The 23,146-nt window shown below is 35.3% G+C and overlaps 1 protein-coding gene across 3 annotated transcripts in view; it reads right to left on the bottom strand.

The window, feature by feature from the left end:
* The window catches only part of WWOX (WW domain containing oxidoreductase), a 507,992-nt gene that overhangs the window by 369,888 nt on the left and 114,958 nt on the right, over nucleotides 1–23,146 (bottom strand). For 2 of the 3 annotated variants that reach the window (XM_082770296.1, XM_082770297.1), the window contains exons 7-8: nucleotides 15,111–15,296; nucleotides 11,167–11,431 (exon numbers count right to left, since the gene is read on the bottom strand). In XM_082770296.1, the coding sequence (XP_082626422.1) occupies nucleotides 11,167–11,431; nucleotides 15,111–15,296 (451 nt within the window). Of the gene's footprint in view, nucleotides 1–9,034; nucleotides 9,090–11,166; nucleotides 11,432–15,110; nucleotides 15,297–23,146 lie in introns of all 3 variants that reach the window. The other variant, XM_082770295.1, reaches the window with a different exon arrangement.

The raw sequence follows: 23,146 nt of genomic DNA, 5'->3' as shown, positions 1-23,146 counted from the left end.
ATAAATTCACAAATTCTCAGATTAAAAATCCTCAAATTATAGCTAAACTAATAAGTACTGAATCATGTGCTGTGAATATCTACACTCAGCTAAGCAGAACAAATTCAGTATTATGTTCACTTTTCTTTGTAGACACATACATGCTTACCTACAAAGAAGGTGCAGGAAGAGAAAAAAATGAGAACTACAATAGAAGGAAGTTCAAGGTTTGAACAGATCTAACTATATTTTTCAATAAACCTCAGAGAGTGATATATATAAAGTGAAAGGCACTGAACTACAAAATATTAGTGGATATCCAGTGGAAAAATTAGACACACTTCCTAACAGTCTAAGTCCACGTGGGAATCTAGCCAATGTTCCAAACTGGCCAAAGACCATCCTGGTTTTTGAGTCTTGCCTTTAGAAATAAGAAAATTACTACACTCCTACTCATGACAAATAAAAAAGCCACACACTTCCCCTCACGTCATCAGGGAGAGAAAAAAAAAAAAAAAAAGATACATACACATACATATATATAGTAAATGGTGGAAGAAAGAACTGACAGCAACAAGAAACACGACTAGTGGGGAACACTACACAACAGGATACCTCCCAAAAGCCTAGATAAACACATCTTTTATTTGTACATTTCCTTGCAAGGAAGTTTTTAGAAATGTTAATTCAGTTATGCAGTTATCACGTCCAGAGAATGCCAACATGATGATGAATGACGGGTTACACACAGAAAACAAACAGATGAATCACTTTATCAAGAAAACAGACTCTTATTGTGCTCACCTATTCAGGAATACTAAATATATTAACAACCCATGTATATATTTCATTTATATAGATAGATACATACACACATATATAGATGTAAAAATAGTGAGAACACTGAAAAAACATTATGTAGTACACTACATTTGATATACTGTATTATTTTTGGACCTTGCAAATATACTTTTTTAATGACTTTGCTCTAAAAGACAGAACTTTCTAGCTCATATTACTTGGACACATTTACTGTTTACTCTTCCATCTTTTTTCTAAAGTCAGAAGAGATTTCCCTGAGAAATTCAAATAAATAAGATATCCAGCTGCACAAACACTATACATTCTGTTAGATTACTTTGGCTTCCTAAGGAATATTTGACTTTCTCTGAATGTAAATGATTAAAGAGAATCCATCATATGAAACTGATTGGTGAACTGTTTAAAGTGGTATGGCACCTCTTCAAAGATGATAGAGAAATGAAAAGACCATGTTATGGTAAAGCATCTCAGATATCCAAGGAGTTCTAGAGAAATGTTAATGTAACTAAGCACTGCATCCCCCAATTAAGAAATATTATTTAAATGATAGCTCTGTAAAATAGGATCTACACTGCATTTTTTAAAACAATTTTATATTTCATCTATTCTAAATACAGCCAATAAAAGCTTGGGGTTTCCTGAACATCTGTTCATTCATAAATAACAACTTCAAAAAATGTAAGGAAACATAAACCATGTTCTAGAATCCACAAGGTTTATATTGCTCTGAAAGTTATCCTTTCAAAATGAGACAGGCTAACAATGTTCAGTTATGTAACTTCACGATTTTTACCATTTACCACTTCAAGTTTAGGCACAGGATTCTAACGTTTAGTGGTCAAAGAGACAAAAACTAAACTTTGTCCAAAAAACTTGATTTTGCTGACCTGTAGATGTATGGATGGATCAGCAATTTTTTTTCTAAAGGGCTTCCTAGAAGTTTTATTATCAGCAGGAATATACATGTATAGAGAATACAAGTAAGAAAGCCACTATGAGGAAATAAAAGATGCATTATTGCCTAGTTGCTTGAGGAGTCAAGACATAGACAAGAAGACCCAATTCAAAGTTTAGCAATACAGGAGTTTGAATGTCTTTTGTCCTCATATTAGCAATAAATTGAAGACTTACATTGGCGTGAAAAAAAATCACTAGCCCAAAATGATCCAGTTCTAAACTGAATATGAAAACTGATTTAAGAGAAGAAAACTGAGCAAATGAAAAGCAAACTAATGAAGCAGAATTACTTTTTAAAGCCATCAGCTGATAAACTCCATCACCTCTCTATTTTGTAATCGTAATTTAGTAATTAGGGTTTCTCATGCCTTCTACAATTTGGTAGATGGCAACAGTTTTGACTGGAACCCAGATGTATCATTTTACATTTCAACCCACAAGATTTTTTTTTCACATTGCATGTTGTTCATAGCACCGTAATTTCAATAGGTGAAAATAATTGGTTAAATTTCAGTGCCTTGTGCATTTGTCTGTGCTTAATTTATTTGCTAGCGGTACAGCCTAGTAGCTATAAGACTGTCCAAAGTTAAAAGTCGTATTAATTTAGAAGACTTTGAAAGTCCACTTTTTTATAAAAAGTGATTACCAAGTCATTGCTAGCTACAAGTTCAAGTTTTATTGCTGAGAATATTTGAGACTAAAATCTTTTTAGAATATAAGCAACAGATCATTTGATCATTATAAACACACTGCATTGCATTGACTATGCTTTGGATTACAGATATCTCATTCATAATAATGGTATCTCTATTGCTCTCCTGTTATTAAAGAAAATGAATAATCCTGTGATTTACGTGCTAGCTGGTAACTAAGGAGGTCTGGATCCTACTGTGTTATTTACAACAAACTGTCTAAGTGACCTTGCTCAGGCACACAAATGAGAAACCCTGGGATAAGAAGAGGGCTTGAGTCACTTTAACTGCACCAACTGTACAGAGTGGGAACAGAGGGCCTTGGGTGCCCAGAGGGCTCTGCAACCAACCAAAGGCAAATGGAAGACTAGGGGGCACATTCCCACTTGGTCTTCAGCAACACGAGGTAATTTCAGCTGGCACCTGTCACTGATAGACAGGGTAAGAAGTCAAAGATGAAGCTCTTTCAAGGCAAATATACAGAATTATTTCTATTAAAAAAAACTTTTTATTACTGAACCTTGTAAAAAATATTAATATAATGCATGCTAGCAAAATCTGAAGGCTGTTTTAAGAACGGACCAAGGAAGATCAGTTGCGACATAAGGATAACTACCTTACTTCAGAGGTGCGTTAAAAAGACCTGGTCCTGTACATATCATAAAACTGTTTCAGGCCATAGCTGCCTTTTTCCAAAGTTAACAGCCACGTGCATGTGCACGTGGAAAAAAAAAAAAAAAAAAAAAAAAAAGTATGAAAGCAGTAGAAACAGTTGGTTTCTACTGCTTTCTAGTTTTATGAAAAGATCTTCCTGACAGTTAAGATCACTTGCTTGTTTATACAGGAAATTACTAAATTGTAAACCAGATTATTCTCAGCAAAATACTGTTAGCTAAAAACAGAAAAAATATGAAAACACACATTTATTTTTCTGTTTATACAACTCATGTAACACATTCAGAAGAGTTCTTCACTGCATTTTCCCTTATACACCTTCCCAATCTTTAATTTTTAACCAAACTGTATGCTAAACGTCTTGTTTTTTTTCTTAGCAATTCCTGTCAGAAAATATTAGATTTATGTAAACTACACAATAAAAAGCATATTTTGTGTTGCCACAAACCCGTGCACAACCATGCTATCTATGTGGCAAAGTAGCATACACCCACTTTTGAAAAATCAGAATGTATTTCTAATCAAGACAGGAGAAGAAAGGGAGGCCAAGGGAGGCATATAAATCCAGAATATTATTTAGTGCTGTTATTAGCTATTTTCTTTCCTGGCAAAGAATAAAAACATGAAAATAGAATTTCAGAGAGCGTTGAAAGTACAGACTCACTGAAAAGGAGAGCCCTCTTCTTTTAAAACTCAACATTTTCAACTGACTTCCACATCTCTTTGTAATTCTTGATGAAGAAAAACAGAATACCTGCATAGAAATATGCAAAATAAACAAAGCAAAAAGCCCTCTGAATGTTAAGCATTCTGAAAATACTGAATTTCACTACCTAAGCACATAAAAACTCTTTTACAAGGATGAGCTAAATTCCTAATAGCTAGTGTAGTATGATATACAAAGGTAAAAAGAATAAAAAAGGCTAAATATCCTTTTACTATTAGACTGGAACATCTTTCCTGTCACCCAAGCACCTCAACACTCAAATACAAGTAAAATTTGTTTCCTTATGGTTCCTCAGATATACTCAGAGCAGATCAGTGCTGCCTAACAGCTCAGAAACAGCACGGCACTTCAGCTGCAGTGTATTCTACAAGTGATGGCAAGTAAAACGGAAGGAATAACAAAATAATAGGAACTTGAAATGTTCTTTGGTAGGCTGCAAAATAATATGGGAGAAAACATACAGTGAAGGAAAGTCTGGGATTTTCAGATAAGAAAGAAATCATGGGCAAATCATAACAGAGTGAGAAAATAAAAAAGATTAACTTAAAAATCTTTTGTTAAGCACTCAATATTTTGTTTATAACACAGCTTACCCCACAAATCTCACACACACACACACACACACATTATTGAATAGGGACATTTGACTCTAGATGGTGTAACAATCTGAATCAATACACGAAAATAATTGAATGCAAGACTGATTTTCAGCAAATTTCAGAAAAAGTTACTCTGTTATATGTTTCTGACTACCTGTGAGGCCAATCTTTTCCAGATTTCAAGATGGAGACAGTATGGGAGCAGACTGGGGCTGGATGTGAGGTTGCACAGAAGATTAGCATTTGTGGGCAACTCAAACCTGTATGCAGACATTCCACAAGGTGTATATATAGCTTTCTAATCCAAGAAGGCCTTTTCAGCCTGAAAATGAGGAAATATGTTTTTTAATTTCAAATTCTAATTTAATTACTTGTAATATAAAACGTTATGAACTGAATGTGTGCTTGCCTTGCAGCCCACATACTTGGCAGGACATTCTGAAACTCTGCAAGGATCTAGGGGGAGAGGAAGAAATTCCTTACTTCCTCCACAAAACTATGGGACGTAACAGAACTGCTCCACAAAGAGCTATGAGGGTGTGCAGGACACAGCAAATTCCACAGCCACTGCTCCCCCCTGAGCACTGCTTTGCACAGAGACCCTGAGCTGTTCTGTTTGGCACGTGGATAGGTTTTCATAATGACTTTCCATTCCTGTGGTGAGGGTTATGGGGAACTGATTTAATTTACCCTCAAATTTCATGCTACGCTTATTTTAGCAGGAAGTTAAAATACATATCAGTTAAATGTAGGTTTGATAATAAGCTAGCTTATATGACATTTTATTACTAGGTAGGACGCAAATTCTAAGTGCATGGAAGAATTTTTGCACTGTCCTTCCAGAATGATTAACAATGACTTTGAGGGTATTACTTTACCATCCTATTACAATCAATCAAAATATTCTTCCACATATGCCTTCTTTCCTTTTACCCAATTCAGTCAATTTTATATGATGACAATGTTCTGCAAAGAAGCGTATGCTGTTAGGGTTCAGCAAAATAACTGTCCTCCCCATGTTACTAGAGACACACTCCACAAACCTGCATGTTAAAAAAGAGAGCTGTTGCTTAGCATCACTTTAAAATTTACACTCTGGACATTAATATATAAAACAGAAGAATTGCTTATTTGATTTATAAACTCTCCAAAAGAAATAACAGACTCCATGACAAATGCTAGTATTCTGTAGATAGTTAATCCCCTTTCACAGTCCCTTCCTCTTTCTACCCAAGCTCCAATTTGAGAAAAGAAACTGCCATTTTCATCAAGTATAAACTGGGAGGCTCTTTTCAAAAAGAGCTGCCTATTGCTTTTCAAGAAACCCCAACGCATTTTGAAGAATGTCCTGCAGAGAAAATGCAGGCCAAAATCCAGTCTGAAACACACATATACCCACCCTGCCCATGACTGCTCTCAAAGCAGCTCATGCACAGCTGTGGGCAGAATTTGGCCTGAACTGTGAATTCAGCAAAGGAAGCCAAGATCAATTCAACACAGCCCACACAGATCTTTGGACAGCAAAAACGTTTACTTAGAGAGGGAATACTCTAAAGGATCTCTGCTTCTTTAGGGAAGAATGGAGGAGAAAGAGAAGAGATGATGATGATGAGACTGTAAGGTCTCTTTTGAGCTTCCATCAAAAACAAACAGATGTGACCATTAGGCAGAAGCAAGTCACTCCTCTAGGTGCAGATTCATTTCTTGCCAGAATTGAATTTCTAAGTAGATGTTAGGTTTGAGTGCAAATCATCACAGGAAATTTAAACTTAGGCACTTGCAATGTATGGCAAAAGAAAAACCACTGAAGCAGCTGTAGGCACAGGGGTTTCCCTCTTGCCTGCATGAGCACTGAAGTACATGCCAACTGCCTAAAACACTCCTGGGATAATATCAGAACAACAAGAATTCATTGTTTTACATGAACTAAGACATTCAGAAGGACTTTGGAACCCTTAAAAATATAAATATTCCTTATAATTCTCAATAGCAAATATTTTAAAAACAAAATCCAATTCTGAAAAGCTACTATCTTTGGGGAAAGAGATGGAAATCAAAGTGCAGTTCAAGTATCAGCCTCTTAAACATTGAAAAATTAAGAGCAGAATGGTCTCACTGTGGCTAACTGGAGGTTTAAGGGTGACAGGTTGAGCTCTTCTAGTTGTAATTTATCTCTCAGCAACAGAACCAATATTTTATTCCCAACCATTAAAAGGGGGTAACACATCTGCTAAAACTCTAGTACAATGGCTGGCTTTGCACTGCAACAGGAAACGTAACCCAATATTCTCAGAACTTCTAGAAACCCTAGGCATTTCTTAATGTAAAAGGATTTGAAAATTTAGTTCTCTGAAACATCTGTTAAGCTCTTGCTACTCCAACACATGATATTCTTTCTGCTCTGTTACCTGCCAACAAAAATATTTGGTTCAGTGTAAGACTATCACAAGTGTGCGATAATAGCATTCTACTTCTAATTTTATATGCCATTGTACACTCACAAAATCATCTGGGGATGACACTAGATAACATTCAGCTTAAGCTTGAAATTTACAAAAAAACGTATTTAATTTTAATCTTCTGTGTAACTAGTAAAAAATGAAATGGGTTCTGAATGATTAGCATTAATATACATCAAACAGAAAAGCCACTTAGTTAAACTCGCTTTCAGCCAACTTTCTAGAAGAGAAAAGAGAAGGGGGATAAGGGGAAAAAGAGATGGGAAGGGTGGGGATGTGAAAAAAAAACACTAGAAAACAGAAACCTAAAGTCTTAGATCAAACCAACTGAGCATCTGCATGGCCTATGCATATGTTCCTTTCAGAGTTTCTCTTCCAATCTGTTATTTACAGTGGACACTTGTTTCAATTTACATTTAATTACACTGTAAGATTTTTTCCAATTTAATGAGTAATTATATAGAGGTAAGTAAAAGAGAACATTAGTAGAGCTGCAGTTACTATTGCTTTTTACAAAAAGTACTTGTTCTCTAGTTCTGTCTAATAAATCCGTGTGTATTCTAGATCTTGAAAGAGGTGGGAGGAAAAAAAGGAATAGTCTTTCAGTTTCCAGTGCTCTACTTAATATAAGTACTTCCTGTACACCTATAACCATCAATAATATAAATATTGTATTATGTTTCAAAAGCTGTCCAGACAGCTCTCTGTGATTCAACAGAAAAGTTCGTTATAGCCAGCACAAACATGCTATCATTTTTGTGCTGTAAGCACTTATAAACAGGTTTAGAAATGTTGCACCTCTCTCAGTAAGGTATAAGCCACTTACAGAAACAAATAAAATTATATATCTAAAAGGCTCACACTTGAAAGACAGACCAATCGTATTTAAACATGTCTGTTCGTTTTAGGAAATTGAGGTTATAAAGAAGGGTGATCTGCAACACTATTCCTTAAGCAGAAGCTTTAAATTGCATGACTTTGTGAAGCATCCTAATTACAGAAATTGAGTCACTGTAGTCACAACAAATAACAGCAAACAGAAAAATAAGAAGTGTGATATTAGAACACTGCTTCTCAGTGCCTCAGGGAATCAGCTAAAACTGAACAGCTACCGGCAGTGTTTCCTAAGCTAAGTTCCGTCATGCTGAGTATCCCAAGAGCCACGTGCCAGAGGCTGCATGACCTCTCCCAAAAATAGAGATTCACAGTATGCAATAACATGCATTTCTGAAGAAAATATTACATCCTCATTAACCAATGTAGAGCTGTTCAACATTCAACAACTGAACAACTATAAAATAAAAAGTTTTCAGATACACACTATGTATTTGTTCATTCTTGGAAATAAAATAATTACTAAACTGCTAGGACAGATAATTTTATAAGGGCCATAAAGAATGATGACAACTAAGTCAGAAGCATGAAGACTAATGCTCTCAGTAGTAACTTGGAGCCAGAATAGAACACAAGAATTCAATTTTTCTGAATAAACTAGTAGGGAAACAAACATATTTTCTAATTTTCTCCTGCAAGTAGCTTCAAAATTTCCAAAACGGCTGTAACTATGAGTGTTATTCTGACCTATCCACCACTATCAAGAAATGTTTTTAGTCCATCTAATGAAATGAAATACAAAGTATTTTTTTTATTTTTTTTTTAATGAATAGCTTTTACTAAAATACAGTGAAAAGCCCCAGTTAGAATCAGGTGCAGCTGCAGTCAATACGCGCACGTGTGTATATATAGACATTTGCATGTATGTATATGTGTGAATGTATCCGTACAAAGCCCAGGAACTCTTACAGTTCAAAATGTAGCAAAGAGCGCAGACTGGCTCCAGAGGAGTTAAGCTCTCCCCATGCCACAGTCCTGGTACAGCCGTACCTGCATGGCACCCTGCCTGAACTGATAAACCTTACCTCTTTCCTCAGAGACTTGACATGGATCTCTCAGTTCCAGGTACGGACCCAGCTCAGTTGCAACCATTTTAAATGTTGCTGCATCATGCTGCATTGTGCAATGCAGACATCCTTGCAAACCACAGGAACGGGCAAGTTCATAACCTTGGGACTGCAGCTATAAGCTCTAAGGTAAGCACCCAGTATTCTGACCAAAAAAACTCACCTAAGCTCTGGAGTGAGTTGCCACGGGAATACTGAGAGGAAGCCCACAGAAAGATCTACAGCAAAATTTACTCCAGGTTAGTGATGAGGTTCAAGGGTACATAAAAATTAATATCACAATGAGTTACGAGACTGACTCTTACCCTCATCCATATCCACCATCATAACATTCAGATAACCTCAGTGAATTACATACAAACACAAAAGGACTTACTGAAGCAATTAGGCTTGGACTAGGGTGCGCTGTTGTTCAGTGTTGGTATCTTTTGTACTGTATTTTGTATTCCCTTTTACATACCACCCATAAAAAGATACTATCAAAAAATCTATCAGTCGTTTTAAAGACTTCAAAATGAACTTGAGTGTTTCACTTTTTTCCTTAGAGGATGAGTTTATCTGAGCAACAAACACAAAAGGCTCCTCTGTGAAAATACGTCAGAGCAAATAAAACTAACAATTCATAAAAGTTCCACAGACTGGATCCTTTTCACTGGACGTTGATAACATTCATTTATCCATTCTCAGGAGAACTTCAAGAATTTGTTGTATAAACTATCCCTAACACTGCAGAAACGTAGTTTTAAAAGTTCTGGTCAAGAAACATGCTGTTGAAAGACATTATTACTTGTCCCAAGCTGCCAGAAGGCTCACTCACCAATCTCATGGATGTAAATAGGTTTTGCATATGTACAGGCTGCAAACTGCAGGCAGAGGTTAGAGGTGTGAGGACTATTTTCACTGCTTCATTGTCAGCATACCACGCTAGTAAGGCTGCTTATATTTTTGCTCCATGGACATTACTGAAAATTCTGTATTGTTCAAGAAGCTGTTCATTTTTGGACACGTAACAAAAGTTTTAAACACTCTAAGATGTGTTTTCCACTTACATTAACCCAGTAAAAATTAAGATGAATTTAATTATCTCACTATGAACTGGATTTCAATGTACAAGCAATCCTTTTTTTTTTTTTTTTTGTAGCTCTATATACAAGCTCTACCAGTGATTTGCTCAACTTCTAGAGGTTATGCCATAGATTAAGCTACAACTGTTTCCTCGGTCTTTTTCAAATAAAAGCCATTAATTTGGTCTCTATCACCAGCTCAGGAGACAGTAATTTATGTTACACAACAACTACTCATGTCAGTCATGAAATCCTATGTAAAAGAGGCCTCATTTAGGCCTGAACAAATTGCTATGTTCTGCAGGGGTATTATTTTTTTCATTTCCCTGACTCCTAGCTCCAAATATTCAAGGGAGACTTCCTCCCCTTGTTCTTGTTTTAGTAATATCATTCTTTGTCAGAAAAGAAAAAGGATGAGAAACAGTCAATAATGTTAAAAGGAACCCAGTTCTCAATGAAGTGAAAGTCATCTGCTCAGAAAATGACTTCCGACTCCTTAAAGGTAATCTGTATCAGAGGTTCAAGAAATAAGATAACCGCCTCCAAACACTAGAGATGCTTAAATTTCTTATATAATGAAGCTTCTTAACGTTGTCTATGAAAGAACAGCATAGCCTTTCATTGCATCTTCATCCCAATCCAAAGTCCAATGTGAAGACAAAGGGAAAGCTCCCACCTGTCTTCAGTGTTTTATAAGAATCAAGAAAATCATTGTTGTTTTTTTTTTATTATTATTTTTAAATATGAATGAAAGTGCTTTTACCATTGAAAGCACTTTCCCTCAGCCATTAATAATGCCTGTGGTATCTTTTCTAACTAGGACATCTGTTTACATAAAAAATGCAGTCAAGCATATTCCACTTAAAAACCAAAGAATTTTTTTGATGTTTTACATGTACTTAGCACCAAAATAATTCTAAACTATCCCACACCTAAAATACAGAACTACCTTAATCACAGAAAGTGAAAGTCACATACTCAAACATGGCAGTCATGCAATCCATCTAACATGGTGACTTCACTGCAGATTGACAAATTTAATCTTAAATGGTTGAAGTATCCTTTTCTAGAGCACTCACTATCTTGACATTATGTTTGTCATTAGAATCAGGGTTGTAGTTATGAAAGGCAAAAGGTCAAAGCAAATACATACATCTGGATTTTTTTACTCCCCTGATTTGAAAACTGAAGATGTGTAAAATACAGTCAAAAAAAAAAGCCATTCACTTACCATGGATTTGGTGAAAGGTCGAGCCAAGGTAAACAGCAAGGTATACACCCACCAGCTACGATGAATGGAGGAATACATCATATTTCCAGGATGGACTGAATTACACATCACCCCATGGGGAGAAAGGCGTCGGTTCAGCTCGTTGGAGAACAGTATATTGCAAAGCTTGGAACGATTGTAGGCCAACATAGCCCAATACTCCTTCTTAGATGGAGAAAGCAGGTTGAAATCGAGTTTTCCAGAGGAGTCTTTAATTTCCGTAAATCTAAAAAACAGGACATATTCCTTAGATACCCCACAGTTAATTTCACTCTCATTAAGAACAACATAAGATGTAGACAGACAGATGAGTAGAAAAAATAAAAAATAAAGATAAAACAACAGCTAATTTAGCAGTTGCAAGTATCTACTAGAAATTGCTTGAAGCCCAAGGAATAGTCACATACAATATAGCAGTAAAATTAGTGAATAATTATCAAATGTAAATAATAAATAAAAACAAGTCCAAAAAATATTTTAATGATTTAATGATAATGATTTAAAGGCATTGTATATAACTTATGAATTACATTATTTTAAAGCCTGAAAAATATTTTGCCATAAGTACAAAAGCACAAATAACTTGCAGAAAATAATGCAGGATAAAATAGCACTGTCTTAGAAATTTCCCCTTCTTCCCTTCCCCTGATTATTTCATCCAGTGTTCATATACTGCACACTTTCGTTTAAGTGTTCAAGTAACTATGGATGGGTCTCACTGCCTCTTAGACTCTTTTTTAGATTAAAAATTGATGAATATAAAGGGGTTATAACCTTGGTAACTTGCCATCAATAGTCTTATATGTTTAAAAGATAAACATAAACAAAGCCAAAATGAGTTCTGGCAGAGTATAATGTTTTTAAGTATACCCATGGCATGGCTGAACACAAATCAAAGTAACTAGTTGATGTTTTTTAATTGGGTCTGACAGAGTCATTAAACACCAGCTGTTTGTTTCTTTTTTTTTTTTTTTTTTTTTTTTTTTAATAACAAAGTAGTGAATATTCTAAAGACATTTAGATGAAGAAAAGGAATTTTTAATATAGTATTTTTTCAAATTCATACAATTTTGATTTATCAATTTACTGGTATATTAGAAAAAAATACTACATTTAGTTACAGACCTTTGTTCCACTCAGAAGAGCTACTAAAAATAAAATGGATTTAGCAAGCTCTTTTTAATACTGAGTTTTCAGAATCAGCTAGGGAGAACAGGGATAAACATAATTATAGTACACACTAGAAAAATGTTTTAAAATATCTTTACTAATTTTACATCTCGTGGCCAGAAATGAAGAGATCAGCTGGAATTTCTATATCCATTTTGTGAGCAGAATTATAATGCACGTAGAGAAAAGCAGCTACAGTATTTGAACTGAAGAGGAATCCAGGATGTCCTGTATCTTGCAGAATTGGTCCTTCAATTTCAACAACAAAATTTCTCTTTCATCATTTTCAGTTAAATAACATACATTTCTGAAATTAACAGGACTATTCTGGGAGGAATTTCCTATATTCATTCCTCAAGTAACCACTTAGGATACCAGAAATAATCTATAAATAAGATACTTTGTGTATCCTGTACAATGGAAAGACACTGGCATAATTTCAGCCCTGTCCTGCAAGGGTACTTATGTGAGTCAATCTTACTTATGTTGGCAATCTCATTGAATTCAGTAGGATAAGAGCTGTACAATCAAATTAACTACACAGAAATAAAAACAGAAGGAAAGTCAACCTACTTATTATTCAGATTTTAATATGACATTCTTAAAGTACCCTAAAGCTTAATTTAAATATATTTCATTTGTGATGAATCCAGGTAAGTAACTAACAAAGAATCAGAGAGGCAAATAATTATTTTGCCTTTGAGCAGTCTAGTATAATATTTTCCTGCAAACATGGGACTTTATTTTTCCCCTAACAGGGGGTCTTGACTCTAGCAAAAAGATCCAGCCAAGGTTTATGGGAGTAATTAGATACCAACACTTCTGTTTTACAACGTAGTTTAAAGCTCAGAGTTCTCAAGTAGGTCAGAAAGTACTACTGCCCAATAATACCTAATGTCTAAACTAACTGCTTACACCAGCTTTTGGCCATTAAACAGATTGGGGGCAAAAAGAAAGTAATTTAAAATGGCCATTTTAAATGTTAAGATATGACAAGAATTGCACCCTTCAAAAAGGGGGAAATCAAGTAGTTGTATTTGTTATTTTCTCAAACATAGACTGTTACTTATTTTTTTGATGGGCTTGTATAAACCTTTGCTGATTTTACTGAGTTAGCAATGAGAACTTTAAAAAATGTTTTTGAAAACAAATAAAGATGTCCAGAGTTGTGAGTTCTGGTTATACGTAATGCTTAATACAGTGAAAAACAAAGATGTCATTTAAAATACTATCAGACACAAACTTACAAAGGGGAACAAGCAGCTGACAATTCAACATAATCTCCCATTAAATAACAGCTCATTTATACGTATCCCATTGTGCCATCCACATCTGGCAAGTGATTGGAGTTGGCAGATTTATTTCTAGAGCTATCTTGCCTGCCCTGCAGTAGCCTTCCTCACTCCTAACAGGACTCTGCTACTTGCTTTCACAGACCTGGTGTGATTTCCAAAGATAAGGATGTCCAGATTTTGTTACCACCTAATTACTAGACATTTCATGTCTTTTAACACCAGGGAGGATTATTACTGGCATTTTCTATTGCTTCCTTTCATTTCAGCCATCATAAATTTAAAATGGTAAAAGTAAATCTATCTGCAGTGTGTCATTTATACCATAAGCCCCTGTGTTTGGAAGTGATAAAGGTTTCAGCCTGACCCTTGGCTGGTCTCTCTCTACCAGGTCCCTGGGGTTACATTTTATGGAAACGTGATTAAAAAAATAAGCTTCATTCTGGGTCACTAAAACATTTCAAAAATATGAAGGCAGGAAAAAAAAAAACACACACACACACACATTCTTTCTTTGGGTTTGCTAGAGCTGTTACACACAACCAGAACTGAAAAAAATCAACGGTAAACGTTTAAAGTTGGACATTATAGTCTAATCTGAACTAAATCAGTCCCTGAACTAAATCAGAAGCCAGTATGTGGCTTGTGTCCACTAGAAGTCAGAATTGGTGTATTAATTTTGCACCACAAGAAACTTTCTAATTTAAATTAAATCATTCTTTTCAGTTATTAACACAAACTCCTCAAGCACATCTGAAATAAGGCAAATCTCACAATGTCTGTTTTGCCAACTGTAATTCTTATGGCAGTAGAATGATGAGCATCTAATATTTTAATTAAAATTTTCACCAAAAGAGGCATGGCCAGATTTCTAATATGTATTAACTATACTAGATCCCATTTATATTGTACAGCTAATGTTTGCATTGAATTCCCTAATTTGTCATTATAAAACAATTGGATTTCATCTAGCAGTTTTTAATTGCATTGTTTCTCCTGCTAAAATAACTGCACATTCTTCTTGGTAAGATGTTGAAGTTGTTGAATGACAAATCAATATAGGTCATGCCATTCAGATTTAATCAATTATTATTCCATCTCCTAGCAAAATCAATAAGTGTTCTGAAATGCGGTGAAAATCTGCATTCATACAAAGAATGATCAAAAAATACTTCCATATTATTACAAAACTAGAACACACTTTGTATACAGCAATAGAACCAAATGTAGTAACATCCAGACACTGGCAACCCTTCTATTTTACAAAGATTATTCAAACACAAATGCTTTAGAGCAGAGCCTTTTTAAAAACTTTTACATTTTTAAACACATTAACATTTTTAAAACATTTTTTAAAACTTTTGCAGTTCCACCATAGCCATTTTCTGTTTTAAGGATTGCAGATTTCAATGAAATCAAAAGAACACCATAACATTAACCAACCTGTGTGATTCTGAGGACACCACCACAACCCTTGCAGGAGATGAGCTGCGTAAAACATCTTCCAGAAGCTGGACGAGATAGAAATGTCCCAAGTGATTCACCTGAAAGGTGGACTCCAGGCCATCCTCTGTCAAGCACCATGGAGCACCGAAAGTGGCAGCATTGCAGATCAGGATGTGAAGAGGCCTTGAATAATCAGAAGAATTAAAGAACAAAATTGAGTCAAGAGAGAAGTTTCAGTGAAATACATCTAACTGCATTCCTTAGTGAACCAGGTCAATGTGTGCGTTGAGCGTAGGCATCAAAGCCTAGGCTGCAGGGTTGGGCTCCATGAGGAGAGGTGGGGGCTGGCCCATGCTGGCCCCACAACGAACCCACCACAGGATATGGCTAAGACACTTGGCAATGCTGCCGGCACCTCTGGGAAAGTGTATTTAAGGAAGAGCAAAGTGCTGCAAAAGCCTGAGGGGAAAACAGTGAAAAACAGTCCCGTGAGCACCAAGGTGAGAGAAGGATGTCTTAATAGCAAGACCAAGGACAAACACCTTTCCTGTTCTTTCCTTTTTCAAATACTTGTGCAACACAGCAAAGGCTCTCATTCACAGACCTCAGATAGATCTGCATTTACTAGATTGTTTCATGACCAAGAAAAGCTGGGCCATAATACTGTATTCTTGTCCTTGAGTAAGAATCCAATGCAACAGACCTAAGTAAAGGTAACAGAGCTGCAGACCTCAGGCTTCAGTCTGCATCTGGCATCCCAGCTCCAAAATAATTAAATAGGAAAGATTACAGAAAGTAATGCCTGGCAAACAAATGCCTTTCACCCCTACACTGTGTACTAGTAGATGTGACATCCTAACATCAAAATATTTAAATCATTGCATTTGTTTGAGCAGCATGTTCTAACTTACATCATCTTTACTGTAATTGACCAAATCCCGTGACAAATACAAAATCAACCACCCAACATATACTCTAATTTTAAAGATAGTAACTGAAGCACAACTAGGAAAAAAAGCTGTCTGTCCTCCATTCTTTTCAAGTTATTTCCTCACAGCCCTACACACAAAAGAAGATGGAGACCCAGCATCAGATCATTTTCCTACATGGCTCAAATCTCCACTATGAGCATCTGCAAAAGAAATTCTGGAAAAGAACATGAAAAATGTCCCAGGTTGTCAAACAAACACTGAATTAGGTTCCATCATGTACGTTTGAAAACCTTGGGTTTTGATAGCCCAGTTTTCGAAAACATTTCTTGTGGAATCAAATATACCTTAGCTAAATACTGAAGTCTGTGCATGATCAGGGATATAAAGAGTAGGCTACATGTCTTTATTAAAATAAATTTCAACTTTGAGCCTGTTGGGAAGTTACCACTATAATCTGGTTGTATAAGAAATTAAGAAGCTAGTATCTGTACTTGTGCCAAGTTAGAAAACAAAAATAACAAAAAGCTTCAGAAGCAGTATGAAACATCTGTGCACTTTGGGAAGCTCATTTTATAAGTGCTGAATTTCTGATTTTCCTTTTGGGCTGTAACACATGTAATATCTTCATATACAAGATGCATCTGCAAGAGTAACTGAAGATAAAAGGGGACTGTTCTTTTAAATGCAAGGTTCTCTTTTTCTGCTCAAACCAACTTACTTGCACAAAGGCAGTGTTTTTTTGTTTTTTTTTTTTTTCTTCCTTTTTGTTTTTCAGCTTCACCCAACACTGCATGGAGCAGACTATTTGCTAGGATATTCAAGACCATATTTTTAAAACGGTATCCAATCTTTTGAGGCATTTTTTATCAAAATATTTTAAATCCAAGTTCATTTTGCCAGTTAGAGATGCATCTGCCAAGAGGAAAACAAAGCCTTATGAAGATTGAGTGCATGTGGGGAAACTTTGGATGATTCATCATCTCTTCTAAAAGTTTATGTAAAGATCTGGCAAGAATTAATTTACAGATTTGTAAATCTGCTGGGAAAAGGAACAAGTTTCTTCAACATAGATGCTTTTTTGGTATAAGATCCTTCTGTTTCAGAACTGGGGCACGTGAGTACTACAGTAATACAGAAAATACCATCATCATTCCCTGCAAAAGCAAATATGGTACTGTTTTATAAAAAGACTGTAACTCTATTTAATAATTGTCACATGTAGTATGAAGTAACACACCTGAGTAAGATGGAAAGGACACACAAATGAATCAGCATTATATTCCACCTATCCAAATTCTAATATCTTTCATTAATACTAATTACACAATAAGTACCAGAGGCAAAATATGCACTCTATACCTAAATGTCAGCTTAATTAATTAAAAACAGAATTCTAGAAATATAAAACTATAAAATGTAGTCTTTTAAAATGTAAGTACATTTAATTGGGTTTTATAAAAGAAATAAAATTATGCTTTTTCATGATATTTTTATTTTTGAATACTAGTTTGTTCTTTTTTTTTTTAAATTCAGATAATTAAAATTAAAGAGACTGTAAAGTATTTACAATATTCCATAAAAAATCTGTGAAGAAACATAAAAATGAATACAGAAACATTTTAAACTAATATCCTACTGAAAAAGTAATATCAGATTACCTTTTAGAATTGCTACATTTTTAATTAGTGTTAGTGCTTCAAAATATTTTAAAAGTGGTTTCCCTAGAAAACATCACAGAAAAACCTAAAGGGTCATATCAACAGCTACTGCTGTTGTGCTTCATTTCAGCTCCAAAAGAGCCACCTCTCGGATCTGGATCCATGACCACTAAGCTATCGGTGTCTCTGGTATGACTGCTAACAAAGGTCCAATTACTGAAAATTGTCATCTAAGTTTTTGTGACCTGGACATTTACACACCAGGAAATGAATGAAATTACATACCCATTTCACATTACCTATGTAACAGCCATCATATGGTTATGAATTTCAGCCACAGATGACAGATTCTAATCTCAGTGGTGCAGAGCTCTGTATCACTGAACGTATCATTATGCAGGAACAAAATTTTTAAGATACTTGACAATTCACACCACACATCTGGCACTACAGCTTTGCTTTATGACAGGAGTATTTTTAAGTGATAGCAGAACTATGACCTTGATTTCACAAGTTCATTAAAAACACTGCTGTGATCTACATTAGGCTTCCTCCTGAGCCCAAGGAAAAGAGAGAAAAAAAAATCTCCCCTTGGTTTCAAGTAGTTTCTAATTCTACATCAAAGGCACAACTAAGACCAACAAAAAACGTCACCAGCAAAATAAATTTTTCTTTATATTTACTCCTGGTATTGACATTACAAAGCTGCACCTTTTAACCATGACACCTATTTGATATTTCTGGAAACACCATGTAGTTAAAACCTTGCAGAATGTTATGAAAATTTACCCTTATGTCTCCTCAAAATGCCTTCAGTCATTGACTTACATCACACCCAGCGAGCTAATGTGCTCTACCATTACAATTTAAGTATGTTCTGGGAGTTGAACATAAGCTGCTCCACCATAGCATGTAGTCACTGTTTCTTATCATTCACAGCATGACTGAGACTCAAGAATATACTGCTTAAACTGCAAGCTACCCAGCAATTGTAGAAAACTCATCATGCTGGTAAATGTAGCTACAATTTAGTGAAAGTTAAAAAGCATGTAGAATTAACAAGGACATTCTTAACTGTGAATATCTCAGCTGAAAACCACTGAATATCTTGTGCACTTCACAAGCTTGTGATATATTGCTAAGCCTTGTATCAGGCAAGTCATTCAGATCTTATATGCTGTGCTAAATTCACCATTAGAATCAAAGCAATACAACTGCTCTGCGTTATTTTAAAATGAAATAAGTGAATACATTAGAGATACAGAAATTAAGTTGCTTCTATAAATCAGTTAGTTACGAAATTTAATAATCAATTTGTTAGCACCTGATGTAAAACCATGATCTGTCAGCAGACTCCCAAGCTGGCTGTGTGCTGCAGTAGATATTTCCAAGGGAATTAATTACTGATGATTTGCAAAGGTAAGAATAATATTTTTCAACAAATGTAGCCTGTGCACTAGGAGGTTAAACAAACACCACCAAAATGTCAACAGAGTTCTTGGCTTTGGTGTTCTCCCATTTCAAATGCAATGAAATAGTTAACTAGAAATTATGCAAAGGGAATACTTTCAAATCTTCCCATGAAGCAGAATGTCACACCATCTGGGGCACTTCTCAAGTGATTTGAAAAGTTCACACTGTTTGGAATTACACAGAAATTCAACAGAAAAGGCCTTGCCATATCCCCCAAATCCCATAAGCAACTGTAGACCTATGTCACGGCCACTAAAGAAGGCAGAGAGATGTGCTTTCTCTTCCATAAAGAAGCAAAGTCACAGACTACGAATTTTTCCATCCCATACCTCTGAAAATCCAGGTTGCTCTCTTTCCAAAGCTAGAAAATGGTACTACTTCTGTGAGGAAATGTCTATATTCACAAAGAGGGTAACTAAGACTAGTCTTATGGCTCCCCCAAAAAAAAGATAAAAAGAAGAAAAGAGTTGAAAAGAAAAGTTAAACAACCTTCTCCAGAAATTCCTCTCAATCATGGTAGGAACAATGATGGGAAACTGAGCAATGAGGAAACCACTTAGAGTCAGACAGCAGCAGATTTCGGTACCACTTGTAATGTAGCACTGACCCCAAAACATTTACTACTTTGATGAAAACTTACACACAAAAAAAGCACTTCTTTTTTTTTCAAAATTCTATGAATTTTGAAAATGAATGCTTAATGCCTAGCTTCCCTTTTTCTACAAGTGTTGACTGAAAAGCCAGCAAAAATAGCCTGTACAGCCACCTGTCAGCTAACAGAATTATGGATCCTTGTTAGACAGGTTTCATTTTAAGGCAAGGTACTAACACAGGACTTAGAGCCCCGATGGATGACCTCCAGCTATAAGCAAGGAAAATTCTCTCAAATTCATCCTACTGGATTTCTTTGCAGGATTTGACACTGTTGATCAGCAAATACTTCTGCCCCACTTCCAAGAGATTAATGGGAATGGACTGAAACTGCTCTGCTTCTCCCTTCATACCAAATACATGGGAATTATTATGAGCAGCTGCTCCTATATCTTCATAAAATACATACAGCCATATAGGTCAACCATCTCAATCATTATTCATTACCTCTATAAAACCTTGAGTGTACAATTTCATAAAAGTTTGTGAAAGGAACAAAGGTCTCAATAGATTCAGATTTAAACAGAAACATCCATTAGTCCTATTTTTCCCTTTATTAGGTTTTCTTACACCTACAGAAAAAAAAATACACACACAAAAAAAAAATACACACATCTTACACCCCCATAAATTAATAAGTAATCATCCTTTGAATTAAAAATTTTGTCATTTTAGCCCTAGGGGGATCAAAAAGTTTGAAAAACTCCTACTTTTCCATTCAATGGAGGTACAAAAGCAATTCCCACTATTGTGAATATTTTAAAGTTGAACTCCTAAAGAGAAATTCAGATCTAATACCAAAAAATAAAAATAAATAAATAAAAATAAATTAAATCTAGAAAATAAACATTTAATATTAACACTTAAAACATTTTTAATATTGCTATCAATCTGACCTTAGTAAAACCTATGCCACCCAAAGTATCTTCCCATAAAAATGATCCAAACTGGAATTTTAACCTTTTACTCCTGTATGAGTTTCACAAAGACTACGTAAAAAATAAGAAAAGCAGGGATTAAGTTTAATTTGTTGGCATGATCTGTCTCCCACACCTTGTTGTTTTATATACTACAATTGGTATGCGATATTAGAAATCTGCGGAATTAGGAACTTTTTAATCCTTTTTAATCTACATTTTGTTATTTGATATCATTATGTCAGTAAACCACCTTTGATAACAAATTCTTTAGTTAAAGTGAAGGTCAGATTAGTATTCTTACTTACTTTTAACTGATAACTGCAAGGCAGATGCCTTCCTAGTGCCCCAGGGATTAACTCAGTTCCGTATGTATGACATTCCTACTCTATCATTTTCCTGAAGGTCTGAAGAAGCAAATCTCTGAGCAAGGTTCAATGAACTCAATCCATGAGTTTAGAGCCTTCTCTTCCTGTTCAAATATACCTCATCTCTTAACAAGGAGGAAGAATTATATTTCACAGGCTTTGGGGAGGGGGGGGGGGAGGGTGCGGGAAGAGAGGTTCTTCCATTAGGTTCATGCCAGGGACACTTTTGCCTTTTGGGGATCCATTATCCACAGCTGTGAATTTCTTTCTGCACAGCTCTAATCTAACCCTAAATTACCTCTGACAGTAAACACTATACGCAGGGTACTGATATTAACTAGTATCAGTGCTGCTCTTCCCTAAACCCAGTGCCTCCTCAAGACTGCACGTCAAAACAAAATCCATCCAAGAAACCACATTTTATTTTGTCAAAGTGCTGCATCTTTGCTTGTTCTGTATCTTGGAGGAAACAAAATTCCATATGATATGGATTTTGAAATTCCCAGGGCCAAGTCAGCGTAGAAAAGGGATAGCACGGGGCTCTGCAACTTAATTTCTGTACATGTTCAACATTTCAGCATTTCCATTCTGTATCCTCTTCTTCCTTTTCTCAAGCTCTGACTCAATAAAGTGGGCACCTCATTCCATTATTTGCCACACCTTGCAAAAATTTACTTTCTTTATGTATTTCTCTGATACTTAGAAGACAGTAGCAATGAAAATATCTGGAATCTGGTAATCTGGTAAAAGTCTATTTAAAGTGGACACATGATTCTCTGTTTTTTTTCAAAATCCCAACAGTAAAGCATCATTTACAAATATGCACAAACAGTTACTCATAAGCATAAGCCAGCTGTAAAGGAACATTCATTTTGCAGTAAACATGGAATGATTTGTTGGTTTTTCATGTGCTTCCAAAGATACAAATTTATTTTGCACACACTAAGTACTTGTGAAAAAAAGGAAGCTACAATTCACAAGAAAGGCCAATTACTACTTTTATTACATATTTGTGGTATTTCCCATTGAAAACAGCTAACCCCTTGGAACACGTTCTAGAGACCACAGTTGATCATTCAAACAATAAAACACTTCATGCATTTTGAACATTTCACTTGTCACTGACAACTCCTTCCTCTGTTTTGCCTAGAGATATATAGAGCTGTAATCAAGTTTGGAAAGCCCCCAGCAGCTGTGTGCTGCCATTCAGACCTGAAAGATTCCATATTGTGATAAAAATTAATGTCCTTTGACATCCTCTGGGATTTTTGATGCCTTGGGAACAGCTAATGAAGAAATACAACCTTTGCAGACTATAACACAATTTTTTGGATTCTAAGATTAAGACGCATGTGGCATATGCGTGGCCTGTCTAATATCAGCAGTAAAGCATCCATATCCAAGTGCCAGAAGACTCTACCTTCATATGTTTTAATTACCTCCCATAGAAAAGCTTCACTAAATTGACTAAATACATTTTAATGTATAGGCAATTAAATAGCTACTCTTCTTTATATTTCAGAATTTTTAGAAGACAACATTGATTAAACACATAGATCTCCTTAAAATCCATTAAGCTATAATGCTGCAAAATCCTTATTTTATTTGCAATAGAATAGATTTTAATCAGGCATATTAAGTCACATATATTTTACTTCCTTGAGTACTGAAAACACCCTTCACAGCTGGTGCATCTTATGGCTTTTTTTTGTTTGTCTGTTTTTCTTTTTTTTGTTTGTTTTTGTTGTTTTTGTTGGTTTTTTTTTTTTTTTTTTTTTTTTTTTTTTGAAAGGCAGCACATCTTAAGACTTTTAAAATTGGAATCCAAAACATTTGTGAGCCACCTTGGACTTGTCTTAGACTGTGACATGAACACATAACTCAGAATGGGAACCAAAACCACCATTGTGCTGAGCAGAAAGCCACTGGGGATTACCAGTCTTAACATACGCCTGGCTACAATAAGTCAGAAAAGAAATTTTAAGGACAAAGCAAACAGTAAATTTTCTCAAGAACGCATGTTTCAAACCTGTT

The sequence above is a fragment of the Aythya marila genome (genome assembly GCF_965140915.1).
Source record: "Aythya marila genome assembly, chromosome: 12".
Taxonomy (NCBI): domain Eukaryota; kingdom Metazoa; phylum Chordata; class Aves; order Anseriformes; family Anatidae; genus Aythya; species Aythya marila.
This window is presented reverse-complemented; position numbering and strand designations above follow the sequence as displayed.